The 24322-nt window shown below is 38.0% G+C and overlaps 1 protein-coding gene across 2 annotated transcripts in view; it reads left to right on the top strand.

Moving 5' to 3' along the window:
- Positions 1 to 24322, top strand: part of LOC6035539 (protein catecholamines up) — a 240364-nt gene that overhangs the window by 162286 nt on the left and 53756 nt on the right. For both annotated transcript variants that reach the window (XM_038254903.1, XM_038254907.1), the window contains 2 exons: positions 4221 to 4280; positions 6038 to 6067. In XM_038254903.1, the coding sequence (XP_038110831.1) occupies positions 4221 to 4280; positions 6038 to 6067 (90 nt within the window). The remainder of the gene's footprint in view (positions 1 to 4220; positions 4281 to 6037; positions 6068 to 24322) is intronic.

Raw genomic sequence — 24322 nt, 5'->3', positions numbered from 1 at the left:
AGTTCTACAAGAGCTCTTCAAGATAGCTACAGCATAGCAGTTTGGACCGCGGTAGGATAAAACTCTCTTCAAGTACTCTTCCAAACTCCTGAAGAAGTTTTGAAGAGAATTTTATCCTACGGCGGTCCAAACTGCTATGCTGTAGCTATCTTGAAGAGCTCTTGTAGAACTCCTGGAAAAAAATGTTACTTGGGCTATCATTTACAGTGTTCATTATGGAGCTTGCTTTAAAACGTAAAATTGTTATCAAAACCAGAGTCGAATCGTCGTTTGGTGAAAAAGCTCATTTCTGTTAAGTTACGTTAAATAAATGTTTACAACTGGAATAAAATGAAAAAAAAAAAAAAAACAATACAATGATCGAGAAAGTTTCTCTTCTCAAAAGATTTTATGTTAAAATAAGCCAAACTATCCCAAAACAAACAAAAATCGACGAACAAACAGTTAAATTTCTCAAAAGTTGTGCATAAAAATGTGTTTTCTCATATTTCGGGATGTTAGATAAATGGCCAGAAGTTCATTCAAATACTATCACGTTACACATGTAAGTGAAATACATTTCCAACGAGTCCAAAACAATGAAGATCAGGCAACCCTGTCTCCAGTTATGACCACTTATGTGTGTACTTCTTTAAAGTCGGATCTCCCATATTTGTTTGTAAACAATTCCCAGATCCACCAACCGACCATTTGTTGGAAAGGTAATCGAGAGACCTCTCCAACGGGACTGAATCTGGCAACCCTGTTTAAGTTATGATGTACTTTTCGAAGAATTAATAATTCAAATGAAAAATATTTCCGGATCAGTTTCTGGGAAATAGTGAGGAAGGCGTCTACCACATAGGTGAATTAAGCTAGTTTTTTTAAGTCCCAATAAAATCTATTATTGCGTATCATTTAAGTGGTACGCAATATTGAAATTTGAATACTTTGTTCGTAGTTCCCATTTTCATGAACGCATGTTCACGATTTTAGGAACTCTTTTTTCTCCGTGAAGCATCAAAGCAAACCCTCAATATCAGTTTTTGAGCTTTGTAGTTCAGAATTTGGAGGGAAAGGATGTGATAAGCTCTCAAAAATATATATTTTCGTTTAAAAAAAGTTTTTAGAATTATTGGTCAAAACCTATAGCCATTTTACGGGAAAAAAAAATGTAATTTTAAATCGCAAAATATCTCAACCAATTTGTTAAGATAATTTGACTTAGTGAGTCAGTTTCTTTTCAATTTGCATTTTTTTAATTTGTTCAGATTTCGACAAGTATTCTAATTTGAAAAAAATTGAACAATTGATTTCACCAGCTTTTATTGCTTTTCGAGCTGTGCAAGCTCCAGAATGTAATGACTTCATTGAAATCGCTATCCGCGTGCAAGCACCACACTTTTTACTCACGTGTTCCAAAACAATACACATTAGTGAAATACTTTCCGGTGTTTATGGCATATTTTCCCGGTATCTATATATACAATTGCATTCGTTTCCCCATATCCAAAACCGCCTACCCCGACTAAAGTAAGTCTTTAGAGCAATTGAAACAGTCGTCCTAAAAATAAAACCAGTGGCTTATCAACGTGAGCACATTTCACTATTCCGCGGCTAGCTTCCGACAGCAGGTGATGCATATTTAATCGGTCTACCTTTCGGGAAAACTTTGTAACCAACCCCGCACAAACATTTTGAATGATGAGAAAACGCTAATTGATACAACACTTTGAGGTGGGGTTTTGTGCTATTAATGCCGCGAGGGGGCTCATTAATGGCTCGTGTAAAGTTTACATGCGTCTTTCTTGCCTAAACTGTGTGGTTGTGGTAACATTTAGTAAAAGCAGTTTAGCCGGAGGGGAAGTTCCTCATACTATTCGATGGTCACTTTCCACTAGTTTGAGTGTTTGTTATCTATTTAAGTATTTGAATTGCTCGTGTGATATTAGTTTTAGTGATGCGTAAGTAAAAGCACTCCGCTTCAAGTTGGCAAAACAATGCTAAAAGTGGTCAGATTCATACGACTGTAAACGAGTGTTGTAGACTTATTTCCGCTTAATGTGTCGGTTATTAAAAGTCATTTTAATTGCTTGCAATTTGATAAAATTACTTGTCTATTTTTGTTACAATGTTTTGACTTGTAGAAACATCATTATACACTGATCTATAATATTTAGAAAGAGCCAATTGGATTTCCTCGACAGTTTGTATGGAGAATTAGGAGGTTTAGGAGGAGGTTGACACAATATGTACAAGGTGTGACTCGCACTAATTCGTATCTTAAGCACAATTTGGATATTTATGAAGACTTATATGGCAAAACTGAAAAATTTAAGTTAATTCATAAAATATTAGCTTTTTCCAAAGTGCCACTGGTATTTTTCGATTTGCAGTTGAAAATCTTAAATTCCAAACCATCCAATTTCCCATACCCGTATACTCCCGGGATTTCTTGTAAAACATACTGCTCGTTTCTCGTTTTTGTTAGTTTCACGGAAATGCTTGAAATTCAAACGGAAGTAAACATTTACTTAACTTTTTGGTATCAAAAGTAATATTCAGTGTTGTTTTAAAACAAATATTCAATATAAATACGTTACTTAATCCACCCTTAGGTGGTTGATGCCTTCCTCACATTCGTTGGAAAGGTCATTTAACCCACTGGAGGTCGCGTTTACCTATCCAAAGTTAGGTCGCATGATATATTTGGACAACGTTTTCATCAAAATATCTGAGATCTGTCCTCCAAAAAGTGTATAAATAACACTTAAGTGCTTATAACTTTTGGTAGGGTTGTCAGATTTTCAATGTTTCGAACGCGTTGGAAAGGTCTTTTAAATATCTTTCTAAAAATGTATAACATGCCAGGTTTTCTTACAAAAACTACCCTTTTTACAATCTTCAGGACTATTGTTAAAATCGTTTTTTTAGCATAACTTTTGAAGTACTTAACTAAACCGCATAATTTTTAATAGCGACTTATGGGACCTCAAGACGGATCGAATGACGCCAAAACAAAATCGGTTCAGCCAATGTCAAGATAATCGAGTGACAATTTTTTGATCAACATCCCACCATACACACAGACATTTGCTCATAATGGGTCTAGGAGGTCTAATTGAGAAGTTCAGTTTTCGAGTGATTTTATAGCCTTTCCTCAGTAAGGTGAGGAAGGCAAAAAGGTTCATACTTTTAACCACTTAACATTTACACCGCAAAGAACTCAATGTGACAGTAATTGATTGACCATTAGCATCACAGCAGCACCATATGCATTCGCTGTTCATCGCTAGCAAGCAGACTCAAATATACCTACACATACACGTTCGAAGAACCGGACAACAACAAAACCAAAAGAACATGACAGAAAATAGTTCACGTACGTTGTTTTGAAACTAATTTTACCAGACCAGATAAATTTTGCAGAAAACAATTTTAAAATTTGACTTATTTAATCAGACAGAAGAGAGTACAAATTTTAGATCCTGTCTAGAGGTAAAAAAACACAAAATATCTGCTGCAAATTTTAGAATTTTAAAACTCAGACTTCGATTTCGGGTCCACAAAACTAATCAACTCCAGCAAATCCGACTCCACAGTTTTGCTAAGGACAGTGGTACATGAATCAGTAAGACACACGGAGGAATATCAGTTCCCAAAATCATGAACAAGCGTTCATGAAATTGAGAACCACGAACAAAGTGTTCAACTGTCTCAAAAAGGTCCCGCGGAATTTGAACACTTTGTTTGTGCTCCCATTTTCATGAACTTTTGTTCACGATCTTGTAAGACAGTGAGACTAAAGACATGTGATATGAAACATGAACCGTCGTACTAACCACAATTTAACAAAAAAGACAATATTCTGCCAAAATAAACATATGTTTTACAGTTATGACAAAAGATCCAAGTTTACTACAACACTCCATGCTTCCAGCAAATTTTTTTTTTCTCTGTTTTGAAACGGCGGCGTCATGCCATCTTCCCGCGCCTCTTCTTGATTGATTGTCCATTCCGCGACGGCGACGACCTGTTTGTTTACTTTACGAGCCGCGAGCGCGCGCGAACTTGACGCGAGACCCGTTTTTCGCGCTGGTCGCTGCTGCTGCTTCCTATGTCCGCCGCTGTACATAGTACACGCAGATCGTTTATTTACTGTCAGCGAGAGAGCGCCGCTTTTGCATGCAAGTTGACCATGTTCTAACGTGCGATGTTTCCTTCTCTCTTTCTCGTTTCAGCTGGTGGAGACGGGAGTGACGTAGACTCGAACAACATACAGGATCTACTCAATGATACCGGTGAGTGCTTTGTGTTGCGTTCAACGTGGTATCGTACTTTCATCGCACAGCTTTGCACGCAAGCTTGCATGCAAAGCGTGACGTTGCGCGGCAGCAGCGTCGTGCGACACTTGGGATTGCTTCATGCGATGAATTTGGATGTCACGTTTCTTGGACAAGCTCCAAGATGGGTTGCGACTAGAAGTGCTCGAATCGAGTTGCGATAATTTGCGATGTTTGTACGATTTAGTGGCTTTTGTTGAGTTAAAAACTTGTATAGAATATTGCTTGAAAGATTCCATGTTTTCTTCAATTTGAGGAATGAATACTTTTAGGCTGAATGAACATGAGCAATGGTTAAACATCAGTTATTCAAGGATTTCTTGAAGCTAAAATCTGTGCGAAAGCAAGAGTTTGACGAATTTTGACCTCAGACACTCCCGCATAGATTCAATGAGCTGGTGTATTAGGGATTCCTTGGTTATCCTACACCCAGAATTCAGAGTTGAGAGAATCGTTCCATCAAATTTTATTGAGGGCTCAGAGCCAAAATCGAAAGAATAATGCTACCAACTCACGCCACATAACAAATGTGTAAATTGAAACAATAAATCTCCAACAAGTGTCATCTGATCACGCCTGAGTCATCAAGCTGTGGTGGCCAAGGCAGTTAAGTCATTGGGTTTGTCTGCCAAAGGTTTCTGGTTCGATTCCCGTAGGTGACACTTTTGGTTTTTTTGTTTGACGGATGATTTTTTTTTTGCAAATCAACCTCGAGAGAATAATTCTCTTGTCCATCTCGAGCTGTGTTCTCTGTGTCCGTGAATGGTACCTCTATTCTCTCGATTCGAGGCCATTGTTCTCTTGGACGTTGCTTGAGGTGTAGGAATTCTTGAATTTAAGATCTTTTGCTATACCACAGTAACTTGAGTCAGTTTGGTTGATTTGTTGTGGTTGTCTAGGTCAAGGACTCTCTTAAGATTAGACCTGTAGGTCTACTGGCGTCACAAATAAAAGGTTGGCAGATTAATACCAATTGTACTCATTTGAGGCAGACTTGCACCCTGCATCGCATCAACCGACCTTGATAGTTCGTTAATCCACTAAACTTGAACAACAATGTTCACGACGTAGTTTCGCTCGTCAAATCCCAAAACAATGTCGAGTAGCATCGACTCATAAAAGGATTACTCTAGTGGGAATTACCTCGTACCCCGCACTCGATCCCTAAAGTGCTCCCAGCTTATGGTATTGGCATTCCAGCAATTGAAGAAACCGGTTGGGACGACTACTTGACCCTTCCCAACGAGGAATTGAGAGTTGCGGACTTTGTTTACCACCCCATCGCACAAAAGAGTTCCCCGTTAATCCCGATCAGCCAACGGTCGCGTGTAATCTCCCCAGCAGTGGCTAATCGATGTCGCGTTGGAGAGAGTTGGCTTAAGGCTTTGATTAGTCGCATCCGTTGCTGGTCTTGGATAGAGCGACGTATCTCAAGGGTACTTGTCACGTGGATTGGGACGTGATATCGGATGGACTCTGGATGGAAAGGTTGTGATCGAAGCGCTGGATCTTTAATGATCTGAGATCTCAAAATGTACTGTCGTTTGTTGCTAGATCATTTTAGATTAATTGCTCAATGCGATCCTTTAGCTTACATTAGTCTTTTTACTATCATAAATCTCAGCTGCCTCTAATATATGTGAAACACAAGCATTCATTCAATTCGTTTTTCATTATTTCATTTGTTTATGTTCTTCTTTGTTTTATCATTTCAGATTCAGAACTTTCCTCCCTATCGCATGTTGGTAAGTGTTGCTTGTCGTATCCGTAACGGCTTCCCTCATTTGTCCTAGCGCTTCAGCTTTAAATTTCTGTTCTTTTTTTACAACTTTTTACCCATGAATAAATACCAAAAAATATCGCCACTAATCTCAAACGTATCCCGCCGCCGCCGCCGGGATAGTCCTACTACAAATCCCTGTCCAAAGCCGGTCACGCGCCCCTCTGACCCGGCCTCCTCGGCTTATCTCACCGGTCCGAATCAATTGATAATTTCGTTCATAACTGTGTGGCACTCTGGCGGCGCCAAATAAGCAAATTAGCACGACCACACGTCGTGATTCTGTGGAAACAGTTTCCATCAATGAATGAATGATAGGCCTGATTAAGGAAAGGAACCGTTTTTGTATGGCTTCTGTTTTGTTGGAAAGCGTCGGGGAGTCTGAGCTTATGGGAAGATGCGAACTCTTTGGAGCAGTTGAGATTCATCGGGGTGGGGGCGAGATCTGTGTTGAATCTCAGCTGGAAAAGTACTGGGAAATGAAGGAAACACTGTGAAAATCTAGGAAAACACTGTTTATACCAGGATTGTCAGGTTGCCAGGGGACCATCCATAAACTACGTGGACACTTTAGGGGGGGGCGGGGTATTGCGATTGTCCACGATCCATATGGGCAATTGTCCACGAGGGGGGGGGGGTAACAGATTCCCAAAAAAGTGTCCACGTCCACAGACAAATCTGAAAATGCCAGATTTTCAAGTGTCAACCAGAATAAAGATTGATCACTATCTGTACCAGATTTTGACAGATTTTACACTTTCTGCCAATTTTGAACCAGATATTTCAAGTGTCAGTCAGAATAAATATTGATTTTTGTCTGTGCCAGATTTTGCAAAATTTGACAGATTTTTCACTTTCTGCCAATTTTGGACAACTTTGAAATAGTTATTTCACTGAAAACATAAATTCAACCTTTTTCAGGTTGAACAATCTATTACACCATCTGAATTCTAAAAACTAAAGCATTAATTAATATCCTGGCTCTCTCCTTCCCAACTTATAATTGCAAGATTTTCGTCTGCCTGATTTTGCCAGATTTGTTATCGGTACTTGGCAAGTTTTTTTCCCATCCCTGGTTTATACTCAAAATGAGATTATTCTTGGAAATGTAATTCTCTATCACTTTGTCGAACAGATCAAACCTGTACAACTTGATCCTTAAAAGTTAAATATGCTTAAAAAAAGCCATTTTTGTAAGAAAACATTGTTTTTTCTTCTACTTCTTCAGCCTCAGGTATTTATGGGTTACTCTTTATCAAATTCGTTAAACAAGCTGGGTAGTTTATTTTGCAAACTTATGGGAAATTGGACGAGCTTTCCGTAAAAAATATTTACGAGACTGAAAAACCAAGTCAAAAACCACCAAAAATCCCGTTTTTTCAACATTTTTATTTTTAAAACCGCTGTATCTTCCCAAGGATTGGACAAAGGACAATGGTCATTACGGAGACTTTTATGTAAAATTGTCTGGAGAATCGATTCCCACTACCGGTTTTTAAAAATTTTGACGTTTAGACCACTTTTCAAAAAAACAGTTTTAGTAAATGATTTTTGTATTTTTTTAGGAGAGACATACCATCCTGCATTTTTCGTCAGTCTTTTGGTAACATTTTAGGGTATTTCCTCAAAAATCTTGAGCGAAAAAAATCGTGACATCACCTTCAAATTTAACTTTTAAACTTAAAAATTGAAAAATGACAAAAAAGTGGCGTGTATTTTTATCAGAAAGCCCGTCCAATTTCCTACAAGTTTGTCTTTGACCACTTTTTGATACGATGCAACGGCTTCGAGATACAGTAATTTTTAAATTACAAAATACTAAAATATTTAAATACCTTACGCCCTTCTCAAATGTTATTCTCGAGTACTATTTGCTCCATATGCACAAAAATGGCTTATATAGGCCTAGGATAACATGTCTACAAAGTTTCATTGAAATCGGAGAGGGTCGGGTACAAAAGTATCAGAAAAATTCCTGATTTGAGCTGGAATTGCTCGCACCCAGAACTGGACATCGGCATACGAGAGGTTAAAGAGCACGATTCGGTAGTAAAATGGTACTGTGTGCGGACTGAGAGGATAAATCCCGAAATTACCGAGAGTACTTTACTCATGAGTTCATCTCCAAAAAAAAGTTCATCCATAAAAAAAAAGTACCGGTACCGAGACCCGAACTCAAGACCTTCGGCATATTGAACCGTGCCTTTGTCGTATGGGCCACCATGGTTCGGTGACTAAGTGGCGGTCATTTGTCCATATATGCCACTCAATAGGATGAACTGTTCCAATGAACAAATGAACACACGAGAGGACTATACTCTCACAAAATAGCACTTTTCTCACGTTTGTTTTCGTGAGGACTATCCCCTCGATCTTTAACATTGGGTGTGTTAAATTAAAATCTACAAGATTGTTTTTACCGAACTCGGTAGAGTTTACCAAATATTCAACTCCTGAACAGTTTTGTAAAGTGGAAATCGCCGTAAAACTTTGTTCATTTTGACAGATGGTTAACCGATCTAATCTTTACCGATTTTTCAACCACCGGATTCCGTGAAAAAGTCTAAGTGTGCATTTTAAGACGGATAATCTATGGCCCCTTAAGTATGTGTATGTGTGAATCTTTTTCTTTCGAAATTAATTTTAAATCAAATTTTTAGTCGTTTGTGGTCGAACGAAGTTGAATAATTTTGCATTTACATGTTAAATTTTTTTAAAATTTATATAGTTGTTTATTTAAGTTTGTATTGCCAACTGTGCCCCACTTTGACTCACTACCAAGTAATATTCGAAGGATAAAGGAAAAATATCCACAGCTGAGATAATCATGGCAACTGACTACAATACGAAATTGTAGCAGAAAAAAAGCAAAGTGATTGGAAATTTTCCCTGGAAAAGTACTTTTCCGCTGCATGATTGTAGTCTTAGAAGCGTGATACTCGAACAGTGCAATTGAGACCGTTTCTTTCTGAAACAGATCGACTGAATAATTGCGTTTCAATCTTATTTTATTTATATTGGTATCTCCTTTGACTCCAGTGCCACCCGATTACACAATTTTCCACCACTTTTCTCCGGCTTAATTTACTGGCCGGTCGCCAAAAATAACGCTTCTCCAACGTCCAGTTCCGAGAACACACACACACCCCCGCCAGCCAGACATTACGCTTGGCCAGAGTTGCCGAGCCGAGTTTGTGACGAAAATAGCCAGCTGAGTCGGGACTATAATCGCCATAAATTTGTCCAAGTAGTGTCAACGCCGGAAAAGTGTTTCACTTTTTTTTTTCGTGCGCAGTTTCACTTTTCATCACCGACGTCGGCCAGTCTGGTGGTGGTGTTGCGAACCCCACGCGCGATCAGTGATGTTTCCTCTTTTCCGGGGATCATCGTCGTGGAAAACCCTACACCCAAGAGAGTGGGTCGAGGCGACAGATTCGCATAAATTTGCCACACTTCTTAACCAGCGAGCGATAATCACTAAATTTGCAGATGAGTGGTTCACATTTAAGCGGTTTTCCACGAAGATCTGCCAGGTCCAAAATGATGTGTTTACTCAAGTGGGACACTTGTGGGGTGGCGTACGTGAAAAAGTGAGCGTTTTTACAGAAGAAGTTCTGTTCCTGGGAAGAAAAAGCTGACGTCAATCAGGGCGGAGAAAGGGAAACCCCTAGAGTATAAAATTTTGCAGTTTCCATGGAATCAAATGGTCGTAAATTAGGGCGCGCATCGACTCGAGTCGATCAGTAATTGAGCCGTTTGAGCGATCTCTAACGCCACACTTCAAAAGATCTCTCTCATCTTGAGTTGGTAGTAAGTATGCTTGACTACTTTGAAGCAGCTGTGGTTCATTGGGAGCACGAGCAAAATTAATTTGTTTGCCTTAGTTTCCCAAAGTTGCTTTCGTAAAGATGGTTGTCCTTAACCTGTGAGTTTATTATACTTATTAGCACTATTTACCACAACAAACCTTCAAAATGATCAATAAATTGTTGGTTTAACTGGTACAGGTTGAGGCCAATGGTTTCTCCAGCTGCAAGTTCAAATGAGGGTTTTCGGTGTGCCCTCGGTGAAAAACTGATCGTCACAATTCGGATCACGTTTCCACAATTTCTCACGAATCGTTTGCTGTTGTTTGCTTAATCCCCCGTGCTTAACCGACGTCAGAGTGAAGACCCCCCTGGCTGATGATAGACTAGCTCAAAATCAAGTTTTTCTTTGTTTAAACTAGCAATGTTCAAAATAGGCAAGTCAAATTTGTCACTGCTTTTTAACATAATGATAAATCTTCCCCTCACAACGAAACCCATTTAGCATGAATTTGTTCTGTAAAGGCTTGAAATTTTGATTTAAAATGCTGGTCGAGTCTAAGCTAGCTTACACTTTCCACAAATCTCGACAGCATCGCTACGGAAGTTCTGTGTCGGTTCTATTCCTAGCATAGAGCTTCTATGCTACCATTGAAATCTAGGTCGATTGGTAATCAAACCCGTTTATTGCTCAAGGTTCTTCTCCTCTCATCATCTTCCCTGAGTAGTTTTCCACGTCTATTAAATTGTCTGAGCTCGCCACTTTGCTGTTCATCCCCCCTGCCAGGATCATCACCGGATGACGTTTCTAATCACTTCTGTCAGAGCGATAACGGGGCAAGCCTCCAGATGGCGATGTTGTTTGTTACTGCTCGACCCGCTGACGACCTGCCGTTTTGTGCAATCGTTGACGGCTCCCGACCTTAAAGGGTTGATGTGCGTGCAAAATATTTGTCCAACTAATTAGCTGTCCTGCCTGATGCCGAGAACCAAACAACAAATCACATTTGCACTGATGGATGTGCAACTGCTGTTTACTACGTGACGTGACGTCAAACGGCCAGGGATCAGTCGAGTTCCATACTAACTGGACCCAGTTGTTGTTATTGATAAGAGTTGTGATCCGCTTGGTGACTTGCTTTGTGGTTCGGGCCGGCGCTTTTTTTTCTCAATGCAACTACTCATCGCACCCCGCTCAAACATTCAAGGCATTTTGTTTGGTGAGAAAAACAAGATGTTTTCATTTTCATCACATCCCGCGGAGTTGAGGCCGCGGTCGGAAACTAAGTTATTTATTATAAAGTACACTACCGAGTGACGCGAGATCAATGAACCGAGCTTTGGAAATTTAGCTTTAAACGAAATTTACATGATGTGAAGTAATAAACAATTCGAATAATCGATTTGAATCAATTAATAGTATAGAAACTTGAGTAGCATTATGTGTCATCTTATAATTTTTCATTACAAATTATGAAAAAGCTGTTTAATTTCTTCATTCCCTAAAAAAAGTTTTTTTTTCATTCATTTCGCTCGCGTTTGATTTCCACTGATGTTATAACCCAAGAACTTACTACACAAACGGTAGGTAATGGTTTTTTTTTCCTCTTTCTATGACCTTTAAATAATAAGACATTTTCTTAATAATTTTACAAGGATCGAATAGTAGTTTATGCAACAAGTTGCAAAAAGAGGATTTCTTCAGCACGAGTCGTACATTTATCCAACGAGGTTCACCGAGTGCTGAAAAAAATCAAGTTTTGCAACGTGTTCCATACAACATTTTTTGCAATTCCAAAAAACTCACACTGAGTGAAATTTTAAGTCAAATTTTCATGTATTTTGTCAATAAATCGTTTAAATCAAAAAATGTTGAAAAGTGTTACTTTTCGAAACAAGTGCTGAAAAGTTTTTCAGCACCCATTTGAGTGCTGAAAAGTAGAACTTTTCAGCATTTATTTTGAAAAGTGTTGCTATTCGATTCTGTTATTTTTGGTTCAGAAAAGTAGGCTATTTCGTCGTTCAAGAATGACAGGTAAAGTAAGTAGTTTCACGACGGAATTGCAAAAATATAATTTCCTGTCAATGTTTTTGAATTTGTAATCATTTAAATGTTTTTTTTTATTATAATTGTCAGCATTTTTGCAGATTTGGAAATCGAAAAATGTTGACGATTTTGAAAACATGTTTGACAACTTAGAATTTCCGGATTTGTTTACAGGTTTTCCATACGTTATTTTTGTTTCTTAACTTTTGTTCTACGACAAAGTTTTCGCTCTTGTTTTGTGTCCCTTTTTCATTATTTAGGTATATTTGTTTCATTTGCATTTATTAAGTATATTTACAACGTTCTCTCATTTTCTTTTGCCTTTTTGATGTTTTCATATGTTTATATTTTTTCTGATTTTATAATATTTCGGTGTCGCCATTTAATTTTGACATTATTACTGTCAACGATGCCAGAATATTTTATGGGAAAAAATAAATCTGTATTTTATCTGTATCATGTCAAATACAAAGGCATAGATATTTTTTTAAATTTTTAATAAAAGATCAAAGTTTTTTAATCATATCAAAGCAAAATTAAATTACTAAATTGTTGAATTGTTTAAATTTAGTCATTCGATTTTCAATTTCAATTGGTGTTTATTAGAATTTAACAGTTCTGCTCCAGGATGTTACATTTGCAATTCAGAGATTTGGAGAACCTTTCAACTGAGTTTTAGTCATTCGAAAAAAATCTTTATGTACAGCAGTGTTGCAAAAGAGTGATAGAAAAGCTATCAATAGATTATCTCTGCACCAAAAATATCCGAGAGTATAGCGGCCGTCACTATAGCTTGTGAGATCTCTTCTTGTGTCTCGTGATTCCCAGCGATGCCATTCTCTCTCTATCACTCCTTCCCTTTTCCTCGACTATGCGCTCTCACCGATGAGTCTCTCAATCTCTCCGAAAACTGCAATGAGAGAACGCGGGATGGCGATTAGGAGCCGACCACGCATGACGCCCCTTCAAACTGCGTTTGCAAAATTGGTTTTGTGGCGGCTTTTGTGGTTAAACGCTGTTGCGGTAGGATGTTCGTGGAAGCGAGAATGAGAGAGAAAAGGAAAATGTCAATCGCGAGTGGGTAAACACGAAAACGTTTTCGGCTATGTTCGGCGCTGAGAGTTTCAATGAAGAGAGAAGAGCAGTTGTATTTGAGGCATGAATATTCAGGCGAGATAATTGTAGTTGCTGAGAGCTGATATTTTGATATTTTAACAACCCTGATGTACAGATTTTTGTGATTTTTTGGATCCATAATACAGATTTATCTTTATATCTGGCATGGCTGATTACTGTTTCCGATTTGTTGTTGGTCCCTATGAGAGTTAAAAAATGTTTAAAATTAAAAAATCTTGAGAAAAAAACCTTAAGAGTTGTCAAATATTAAAAGCAAAATAAACTGAAATCCTATCATATCACCCCAGTTTACGGTACAAATCTTGATAGCCGAGCAATTTTGTGCGATTTTGCAAATCGATTTTGCGATGTAATTTATAAAAAAATAAATTATAAATCGTTAAATCATCTTCGATGTGAAAATTTTTGATAATATTTTCGGTCTTTTCCAAGACTTTTTTTTTTATTAAAAAAAACCCCCTGAACTGTTCAAAAACCCCTGAACTTTATAAAAACATTTTTTATCGTAGATGGTTCCTGAAATGGCTGTGACCAACTATTCAACTATTCAAATTTGTCTAAACCAGGCCTGCCCAATCTTTTTGGCTCAATTTTAAAATTTTTGATCGTCAAAATTATAATTGTTTATTTTTTCATGGTTTATTTGATGGAATCGGTTCACAAATGACCAGTGAATATAACTTTTCCAAAAGTTTGAAAAAAATATTTATACAAGTCCTTTTTATGTATCTACATTTTTCGTCTGTAAATCGATTCCATAAAATAAAAAACATAAAATGAACAATTGGAATTTTGACCATTAAAAAATGTAAAAACTGAGCCAAAAAGGTTGGGCAGGCCTGGTCTTAACTTTGGTCACTAAACTCTTATTTTATGTTAAAAGCAAGAAACTACAAAAAATACGAAGCAAAATTTGTTGTGCAATTAAAAGCATTTTTGAAGTTGATAACTGGTAAAATGAATAAGAATCGATCTTTTCGATCGCTGCTTAATTTATAAATGTCGCTTAGGACCTATCGTTATATATCCCGAGAAATGTTCTTTTTCCGCATGCCTATGCGGATCAGTCGATCCGCGCACCCAATCAATAATCCAGAGGTCGTCGGTTCGAACGCCGCGGCGGGCTTTGGGACCCTCTCCCTAGTAATTTTTTAAGAATATTTTTCATCAAATTTATTCCCATTCTCAAATTTCGACAAAAGCTTCATAATTTTTGTCATATTTTTTCCCCCTGATTGATGATACCTCGCCTCGTGATGAAGTAAGCAATTTTTTTGGTTGCCAACAGAGAGAGATAGAGAGAGAGCGAGGGAAGAAGAGCATAAAGCAAATAGGCTGATCGCGCTGAAGTTTGCTTCCCGAAGAAAACCCCGAAAAAAGAGTCGGCTGTTGCCAAGCGCCTCTCGCGTTACACGACGATTTCTTTAGAGTGTTGGTCCTATTTGACTTCACTTTTTGTTGTTGTTTGATTTTGTTCGTTTTTTTTTTGCAAATTGAGTGTTACTTCTTTTTTTCTTTGCTTTTTACTCTCTGAGTGAGTGTGTTGGTGTGTCCAACTTTTTCTAGCCTCTTTGTGTTGGACCGTTGGTTGTTGGCACCTCATGGGCTGGAAACAGATGGTCGTGTGGAAAACACGTGGCCCCCTGTGACATTGTGTGAAGATCCGTGTTTGTGTGCATATATGAAATTATGGCGAGAGCAGTTAATTTGCTTTGTTGATAATAAAACACTGACCTGATGTGTGGGTGCCTTGTTGGGAGTTATCAACTTGGGTAGTTCACAGACAAGTGAACGTCATTTTAACTATTTACCACCTCAATTCCCAAGCTTGCAAAAACGGTAGAAGTTTTGTTTAATGGGATTCTTATACTGAATTTGTCAAGAAATTCGAATCTTGGACGACATTATCTCACTTCTACTTGTCTCTGAAATTTGTGGATTTGTTGAATTGCCACAGTTCAAACATGCACAAGTTGTAAAGAAATTGCACGGTGATAAAAAAGCATTTACCTTCTGGCAGTTGAGCGATGTTTGCTTGCCACATAAATTGAAACACCTGGCAACAGAACGTCGAACAACGCCGAAAAAGTGTGTGATTTTCACCACCTTTTAATCTCACCCAAGATAATGAATAACCGCTTCCATCAGACGCGCGCGCGGTCCAGTTCTGAACTCATCGTCCAACAGCTGTATCAGCTCACCTTGCCCGAATTATAACCTCAAAAGCATTCCGGCGAGCGTGCTCCTTCAACCTTCATCTTACTCAAGCCGATCGTTCGATCCAATCTTTCGATGATCCGTCAAGTAAACAAACATCACTCAAAAATAACCACACCCCCATCCCCATGTCAGAAATCGAACAGCTCAATTTGCACTCTGGGACTGATATTCGTCTCGGGGATAACGTATACAATCAGTTTTTTTTCATTTGGTTTTGATGTATGATGGACTATAATTGTACCAGTCTTAGTCATTGACTTATAAACAGCGATTTGGGCGATATTTCAAAGTATAACAACAGACCTATTTTTAACAAATCCAAACAAATGGTAAAGACTGGATACAGATTAGAAGTTAATTTTTTTAGATGTAAAGATCTGTAAGTGCATTGTACTTGATAAAAACCAAATTCTATCATTTATTCTTTCGAAATCGGTGCGAACTACTTTAGTTCAAACATTTAACATTTATTATCATTGATGTCGCATAACAAATTGTACCTTAAACCGGGGTGACTTTGACAGGATTTCAATTTGTTTTTAGAATATTTTCCAACAGGTAAGGTTTTTCTCAAGATTATTATTATTAAAACATGGGGTAGGCCACACAAAGTCCATGCACTATTTTGGAAAAAAAAGTTTTTTCAATAGTGTTTAGAAATATAGTTACGTTAAAAATTCTTAGTTTTAATTCGGGGGTGACTTTGATAGTCATAGTTTTTCTTGTTAAAAACATCATTAAGATGTTCAAACTTTCTTTGTACGTTAAATGTACCATCACTAAAGTAGCTGATATAGTTTGTAAGAAAAAAATCAATGTTTATGTTAAGTTAACTATGTTTATAAGCTTTTTAACAAAATAGATATAAGTTTTAGGTAGAATTGTTAAAAAGTCGGAATTTTGCCTGAAATTTGTTAAAACTAGTTTTGTTTATAAAATTATCGATTTATATTGCATTTTATACTGAATTCGAAGCACGAATCACAAGTTTTCACATTTTACATGACATTTTTTCAACTGAAAATGCCTATAAATTTTGAGTTTTTTTAATTGTGTTTCACAAACACATATTATTTATTATTTACAAACTTATTTAACCTTCTCCTAGTGGAAAATTGTCCAAAGAATCCGAAAATGCATACCGTTTTCCGATTAAAAATCATGATCATTGAGAAAATCATGACACTTTGAGAAGTTTTAAATAAGGACTTCTATCAATATTTTCTTAACTATAGTTAACTAACTTCATAAACCTTTCAAAAATGTATGAAAAGTTCTTCTTGAGGTACTTTGAACACTTCTCTACCACGGTCAGTATGTTTCTGAACCATTCCTTACGTATTTTAAATGTACTCTTCATTTTGCGGAAAAATCGCAAACCTATCAAAGTCACCCCGGCTATCAAAGTCACCCCGGCTATCAAAGTCACCCCGTTTTACGGTATGTCATAAACAATCTTGTATTTGCTGAGTATTTCGCTATTTTTATCACTCTGACGCTGTAGTGCAATTATGCCGTACGTTACTTTTTGACGTTCCAAAAAAAAAAAACGCGTTTTAATGTTTGACCTGGAATAAACAAAAACGAGAGCACGCAATGTAAACAATAACAAGCACGTTTTGTTTGGTTGACCGTTCTGTACATTGCTCCGAAGTTTGGTTGAATTTGGATGCTGGAGTCCCGAGTTATAATTGGAAATGTTTACGCTAGTCGAGCACGTCCCTGTGTCAAACGTGTTATGACCTGCAATCCCTTTGACCAATTTGTCGCACTTACATCAATTATCAGGCTGTGTCAAGATAGCACGTCAAGATTGCAACTCCTTTCATATGAAAAGTGTCAAAAATGAGCGGAGTTTTGTTTTTTGTTTTTATTGAATATCTCAGAATTGGAATCGAATTTTGTAATCTGTGAAAGTCAAAAGGTGAGGCATTGCGAGCTGCACAAAATGGCGTTCTTAACTGAATTTGGCCCAAAATTGACGTACGACAATTTAGCACAACGGCGACGGCTCAATTTGTTTTTGCCGTTCACATTCCGTGCGGTCTGTTACTACGCAATGTTGTTGTGATGCTCATTTGTCATATCATGCTTTTAATTGGTTAAATTCGCGGTGATTACAACCAAATCAATATCATGCTTTTTTTTAACAGGTTAAATCTGTATTAATAAATTGAATTAAGGTGTTACATACATGTATGCCGGGAGCCGTGGTGTAGGGGTAAGCGTGGTTGCCTCTCACCCAGTCGGCCTGGGTTCAATCCCAGAAGGGTCCCGGTGGCATTTTTCGAGACGAAATTTGTCTGATCACGCCTTCCGTTGGACGGAGAAGTAAATGTTGGCCCCGGTCTAACCTAGAGGTTAGGTCGTTAGCTCAGTCCAGGTGTAGGAGTCATCTCCCTGGGTCCTGTCTCGGTGGAGTCGCTGGTATGCAGGCCTTCGGACAGGAATCTCGCAAACGAGAGCTGTAGAGCGAATAATTTTGATTTGATCAATGATATTTCATGAGTGAAAATATTTCATGACTCGTTTCATTAAGGGAGTTACAAACGATTAGAGTGATCAAATCGGAAACAGGGTGGTGAAAAAAAACGGTTTTTACAAAACCACATTTTCCGCGACTCAACAAGGATATATAACGTAAAATATCAAAAATGGTGGTATACATTTACAGGATTCTGAGGTATGATTCTTTAAAAAAAATATCGTGATACAGTACATTAACACCGTGGCGAGCTGCTAAGATTTGTTCATTTTTATGGAAAAATGTATTTTTGAAAAATCGGTAGAAAACGTGATGTTTTGTACCACCCAATTTTGGATAGGACCACAATCGCCAAAAAATAATTACACCGGTTTAATTAGTCGAGCCAAGAAAATTCCATGCCAAGCTTGACCCAAATCGGAGCACTTTTGATCTGGATCCTGCTGGTTTGACGTGGAATCAGTTCATAACGTAACAAAATTGTGTCATTCTATTTATGAATGTCACTTCTCTCAAGCGTTTAAACCATTATCCTCTCAGTTCGTATATTATGTTGGTTTACCATCAGTTTAAGAACTCTATCCTCTCACTCAAGATCATTGCATTTTTAGATTTTACAACCTTTATACATATTTATCTGTTTTGAAAAATCTGTCTAGTAAAGAAAAGTCAAGTTGAAATTGTTCGGGCATTTTTTTTTTTTTTTTTATTTTCTTTTTATTTTTTGAGATATAATTATTTAGAAGAATTATAAGTTAACAAACAAATCAAGTGCAAGTTACGATATGTCCACAGGTGGTCGAGCTTCAGGAAGCTTTACCGGCCTACGCTTTACGGAATATCGATTGAACCGGCATAGCACGACAACGCATTGCCACCATATTTAGTATTGACGTCCAGATCTAAAGATAGGCCAAATGACACAAGGACACGATTATGGAGCAAAAATAGCGCCCCATTTCACCAACTACAGCAGATGGCACAACCATATCCTAAATCACATTAGGTTTCGCAAGTCACGCCAATACCGTGCCGTCAAATCACGGTGGAATTTTCCATTTCAATCGGCGACACGAGCTCGCGACCAACTTTTATTCGATTTATTAATGAAGAATCTTCAAAATTATGCTAATTTTTGCCTGCCAGGTTTGTTTGCACTCTTAAATCGATACCCCACGAACGGATCAAATTATCGATGATCAACTTATTTGTGCCAAAAGTGTGATCTGGAAGGTCAAATTGGTCCGGCAAATATTTGTACCACTGGCACTTTCTAGCCCTGTCGATGTCTTCGATGGACTCTGGCACCGATTGTGGTGGTCTGAACAAATGTGCCGAGTTCTTGTATTTGATTGCACAGGCTGTTGCCGGGCTGGTGATAATCAAATTTGATGTGATACGGATAATATTCATGCGGGGGACATCGAGCGCGAATAACAACTGTTGTCAACCCCACAATGATTGTGGAAATGGTCTTACAAATCGTACATAAGTTGTGAAAGTTAGCACAATTATGGAGTGATGTGGGATGACATTTGTTTATTATATATTGAATTAATGAAGGATCTCAGAGATTTGGACATGGACTTGGAGCTGTTGTGAATTTCCAAATATATCGTAGTCTAGCAGTTTAATCTGGTTTAATTACATGAGAACACTTAGGTCAAGATATACCTGGATTTGAAGTTCATCAACCTCATCTTCAACGACAATAAAGCACAACAAGCTGCCACAAAAAAATCTTCTCGGGCGATATCCCAGCGAGTTGTCTACCAAACGTGACCTTTCCCACAATTGTATTCCACTTCCCAAAATGCGTCACTCGCAAATCAATTAAAATCAATTCCGCCCAATTTGTCCGCACGCCAATAAATCGTTTAAGGCCAAATTTGCCGCCAACGGCGGGGGTCAAACGGCCGTTTGTCGTCCAATTGTGTTGACAATGACAGAGTGGACTGACGGAATGCTGCTGGATAATCCTCCCAAAGCCACTTGGTTCAAAGATCAGCCGCGGCAGGAGGTCGACCGTTCCGAAAATAGCGCGCCCGCGGACTCTGCTCTTATCAATGAAGCGCTATTTCTGGACTTCCGTCGAGCGGCTTGTTTTCGTCGAATCAGGACGATCTCAAGAGCTGATAACGGGAGGTCGGCCCCATTTCTCGCGACTTGAAATAGCTAATCAATCGCCGGGATTACGGTTGCTAAGCCGTGGCTTGGACTCTGTGACCAGGAGCGCGCAAAGTCGATTGAAAGTTCGGTAAGGTCAGTGATTCTACCGAAGCGGCGTCCAATGACCAACTTGCGGTTGCCGCCGGCCAACCGTAAGCAGTTTCACATCGAACTTACCTGCCGACAAAGCGAGAAACTGGAAACCCCCTTCGGAACTGCAGCAGTGGCCGAGTTGACCACACGTTGACAACAAGGAAGACCAAATCGCACCGTGGGAAGTCAGACCCGGTACAAAGTCCAAGAACTTGTCGGAATAGTGGTTCCATTCAGAAATCGGTCGCCAGTGCAATATGAAGCGGACTATCGAAAGCGAAATTCGAAATTGCAGCGCGCTGACGTCAATGAAACTGTGTGTGCTCCTCGGTTATGGAATTCACAAGATTTGCAGTTGTAATGAGGAGTCACAGAGGTTATCAACGGCGGTGACGCCGGCATGCGAATTTTGTCGTAGAAAGCGTGTGAAATCCCCGGGAGAAAAGACGTACGGGCATGTTAAGCAACATTTCTTCAGTGGTATTCTTTCTGGAAGATGTTAGATTGTTCCAGGAAAAGTAATATTTCGAATGACATCAACCATTCGCCACATTCCAATCAGTATGAAGATGTGATCTCTAAATAGGTGTGATTGACGAAATTCGACACTGATAACTTTATTGTGAAACTATGAGTAGACGTGCGAATTTATTTTGAAGACCAGCTGTTGATACGGTTAACTGTACCAATCGAATTAGCATTTAAATTTGAAATACTTCCCTTATTATCATACACATACAAAGTAAAATACCATGCGGATAGTCCGTCCGAAATGAAACGAGAGGAAAATATTGTTCGGCGAGAGTATAGACCTCTCGCACTTTCAACAACAACAACAAATCATTTTCATTGCAACAGTTCATTCCATTGCCTTGAGCTGCCACTTAGTCACCGAACCTTGGTGGCCGATACGGCAAAGGCGCGGTTTGATTTGCCAAAAGTCTTGGGTTTGAGTCTCAGTATCGACATTTTTTTTTGAAGGGTGATTTTTGAAATTTGATCTGTTCACAGAAATCTCTCAGTGATTAATGCAACGCAGTAGGCCTAGCCGCTTTAATGAATTTAATACAGCTCTGGGAGTTTGAATGTACTACAATAATTAATATTAAAAATATAGGACTTGGGGCGTAATCTAACCACAAGTTCTTCCAGGATTTCTGCTTCAGACTAACTGCGCTTGTATTCGATTAGATAAGATTATATTAGATCCCCATCTCAAAGGTTCGTAACGAGTTGTCTAAAGTATTAATAAAATATATGTTTTAATAGTAGTTTATGCAATAAGTTGCAAAAAGAGGATTTTTTCAGCACGAGTCGTACATTTATCCAACGAGGTTCACCGAGTTAGATAAATACGAAGAGTGCTGAAAAAATCAAGTTTTGCATCGAGTTCCATACAACATTTTTTGCAATTCCAAAAAACACACACTGAGTGAAATTTTATGTCAAATTTTCATGTATTTTGTCGAATCAAAAAATGTTGAAAAGTGTTACTTTTCGAAACAAGAGCTGAAAAGTTCAACTTTTCAGCACCCATTTGAGTGCTGAAAAGTAGAACTTTTCAGCATTTATTTTGAAAAGTGTTGCTATTCGATTCTGTTATTTTTGGTACAGAAAAGAAGGCTATTTCGTCGTTCAAGAATGACAGGGAAAGTAAGTAGTTTCAAGACGGAATTGCAAAAAAGTTTCTTTTGCATCCCCTTGAACATGAATAATGAAAAGGATACTATAGATTCAATAATCATTTATTCATGGAGCAGCCCATTTCGTATTCCTTTCCGGCTGTATTGTCCACAGTCAAGGTTAATCGATTACTGCCACAACAAGTTCAACAGAATGCATCGTCTTTCGTGATCAACTGATTAGCTGCTCCACTATAGAAGTAATCATATAACCACCGATTTCTCTAGAACTGACTGGAGCAAAGTGGGAGAGAGGTAGAATCAATAATTGATGCGGTTAATTTTAGTGCTAGTCTAGTCCAGATAGTAGCCCCGGAACACACCTCCCCCATTGAGTGGTTGATTCAATATTCAGAAGCATCGGCCACAATCAATATTTTTTTTCCATCACATGCGACGCTTCAGAAGTTCCGTTTCGGGGTAACTATGCCTCCGCCGAAGTCTCGTGTTAGTGTAAATCTTACGCTCATTTAGTTCGACGTTTGTTGCGTAAACAGCAAACTTTGAAATATCACCAGCACACATGTGTAAATACTAGGAAAACGCGGGCAGCGCGAGAAGTTGTCCGGGTTGGAAATTTAGTTTATTTTCATACACGTAGTAGTCTACCGAGAGACTGGCTGGCAGGGTAATCATAATGTACAAGATTTGTTTTATTGCGAAACGGGCGAGCGCAAGCAGATTTCTTGAAGAAACGGGATTTCCCAATTCCGACGAAAGGCAGAAAACATCTGGAACGTATCTCATCGGCCAGAACAAACGTCTGCTACACCCAAAGGAAAAATATGCATCAAATTCTGTCGTAATCAGGGGCGCCGACTCTGGGGGGGCACGGTACTTTTTGCCCCCCTTAAAATTGGGCAAGGGGGGCAGCCCATACATTGTGCCCCCCCAGAAATTTTAGAAGAAAAATATTCTTATTTTAAATACAGTCGACTCTCTGGCTGTCGATCTTCTCGATATCAATAATGCTCCATGTACCGATGAATTCTTCAGTCCCTTCAAACTGCATACTTCGATTGTCTTTATTCCTCGATATTTTCTCTTGCTTGAAGGATCTTTTCCTCGACGGTCCCTTGAATTTTATTTGCTTTAAATATCTATTCCGGTTGTCAATAATTTTACTTTCTCATGGCTTGCATAGACATTTTTCTTTGAGAAACGAAGCTTTGAAGGGTGTTTGACATTTATTTGTTTTTGTTTGGTGGACGTTGCCATGATTCTTTCCTATAGCTGGTCAGCAAGAAAAAACAAATTTCAATCGAGTCTTCATTTTGCATCGTTCTGTAAACTGATGATTCTCTTCCTCGACGGTCCCTTGGATATTGACAACCAGAGAGTCGACTGTATTACAAAAAAAAATCACAGAAATAATTGAAAATAATATTTAAAACTGAATTGGAATTGGATAGAATTCTTGTAAGCGAATCTGTAAAATAGTTCAAAAACATTTGTTGTTTTTTTTTAAATCGACAACGTTTCATCTATACTACTGCGCTCTCTTATGCTAACTAGGTAGGAAAACCAGCAAGCTTAGTATACAAGAGCAAACTAACGCAAACTCTTGTCAAAACAATCATCAAGTTTTCAGACGCAACATTCTGCGATTTGCCATTGTAGATCAGGATTTAGCGAAAATGAACTGAAACACTTTTCAAAATGGTCATTTGATGACAGCTTTACATTTAAAAAAATGCTGATAAATTCGATATTTTTTTGAGTAATTTTAGGTATTTTTTTCTTGATTTCTTTTTAAAAAATTGCAAATTTTTGGTCGTATCAAGTTGTCATAATGCTTTTTTTGATTTTATTAAAAACCGTTTTTGTATCTTTTTGGTTATTCTTAAATTCTTAAATTCTTAAATTCTTAAATTCTTAAATTCTTAAATTCTTAAATTCTTAAATTCTTAAATTCTTAAATTCTTAAATTCTTAAATTCTTAAATTCTTAAATTCTTAAATTCTTAAATTCTTAAATTCTTAAATTCTTAAATTCTTAAATTCTTAAATTCTTAAATTCTTAAATTCTTAAATTCTTAAATTCTTAAATTCTTAAATTCTTTTATTTTGAACAAATAAATTGATATTAAATTTTCAATTTTTTTAAACATTGTTTTTTGTAATTTCCAAATTTCTGATTTTTTTTAAATTTCTGAATTTCAACTTTTGAGATCAGTAGTGCGGTGCCTGTGTGGACGCTCAGTCCTGTTTTTTCGTGTTATTTTCCGTCTCTTTTATGTCGCTGTTCGAGTGCATGGGGTGATTGGTCATTATAATTAAATAATGGCATCAGTAGTGCGGTGCCTGTGTGGACGCTCAGTCCTGTTTTTTCGTGTTATTTTCCGTCTCTTTTGTGTCGCTGTTCGAGTGCATGGGGTGATTGGTCATTATAATTAAATAATGGCATCAGTAGTGCGGTGCCTGTGTGGACGCGCAGTCCTGTTTTTTTTTCGGGTTATTTTCCGTCTCTTTTGTGTCGCTGTTCGAGTGCATGGGGTGATTGGTCATTATATTTAAATAATGGCATCAGTAGTGCGGTGCCTGTGTGGACGCGCAGTCCTGTTTTTTTTCGTGTTATTTTC

The sequence above is a fragment of the Culex quinquefasciatus genome, chromosome 1 (assembly GCF_015732765.1).
Source record: "Culex quinquefasciatus strain JHB chromosome 1, VPISU_Cqui_1.0_pri_paternal, whole genome shotgun sequence".
NCBI classification, from domain to species: domain Eukaryota; kingdom Metazoa; phylum Arthropoda; class Insecta; order Diptera; family Culicidae; genus Culex; species Culex quinquefasciatus.
Note: the sequence above shows the minus strand (reverse complement) of the source record. Positions and strands in the feature narration are given on the sequence as shown.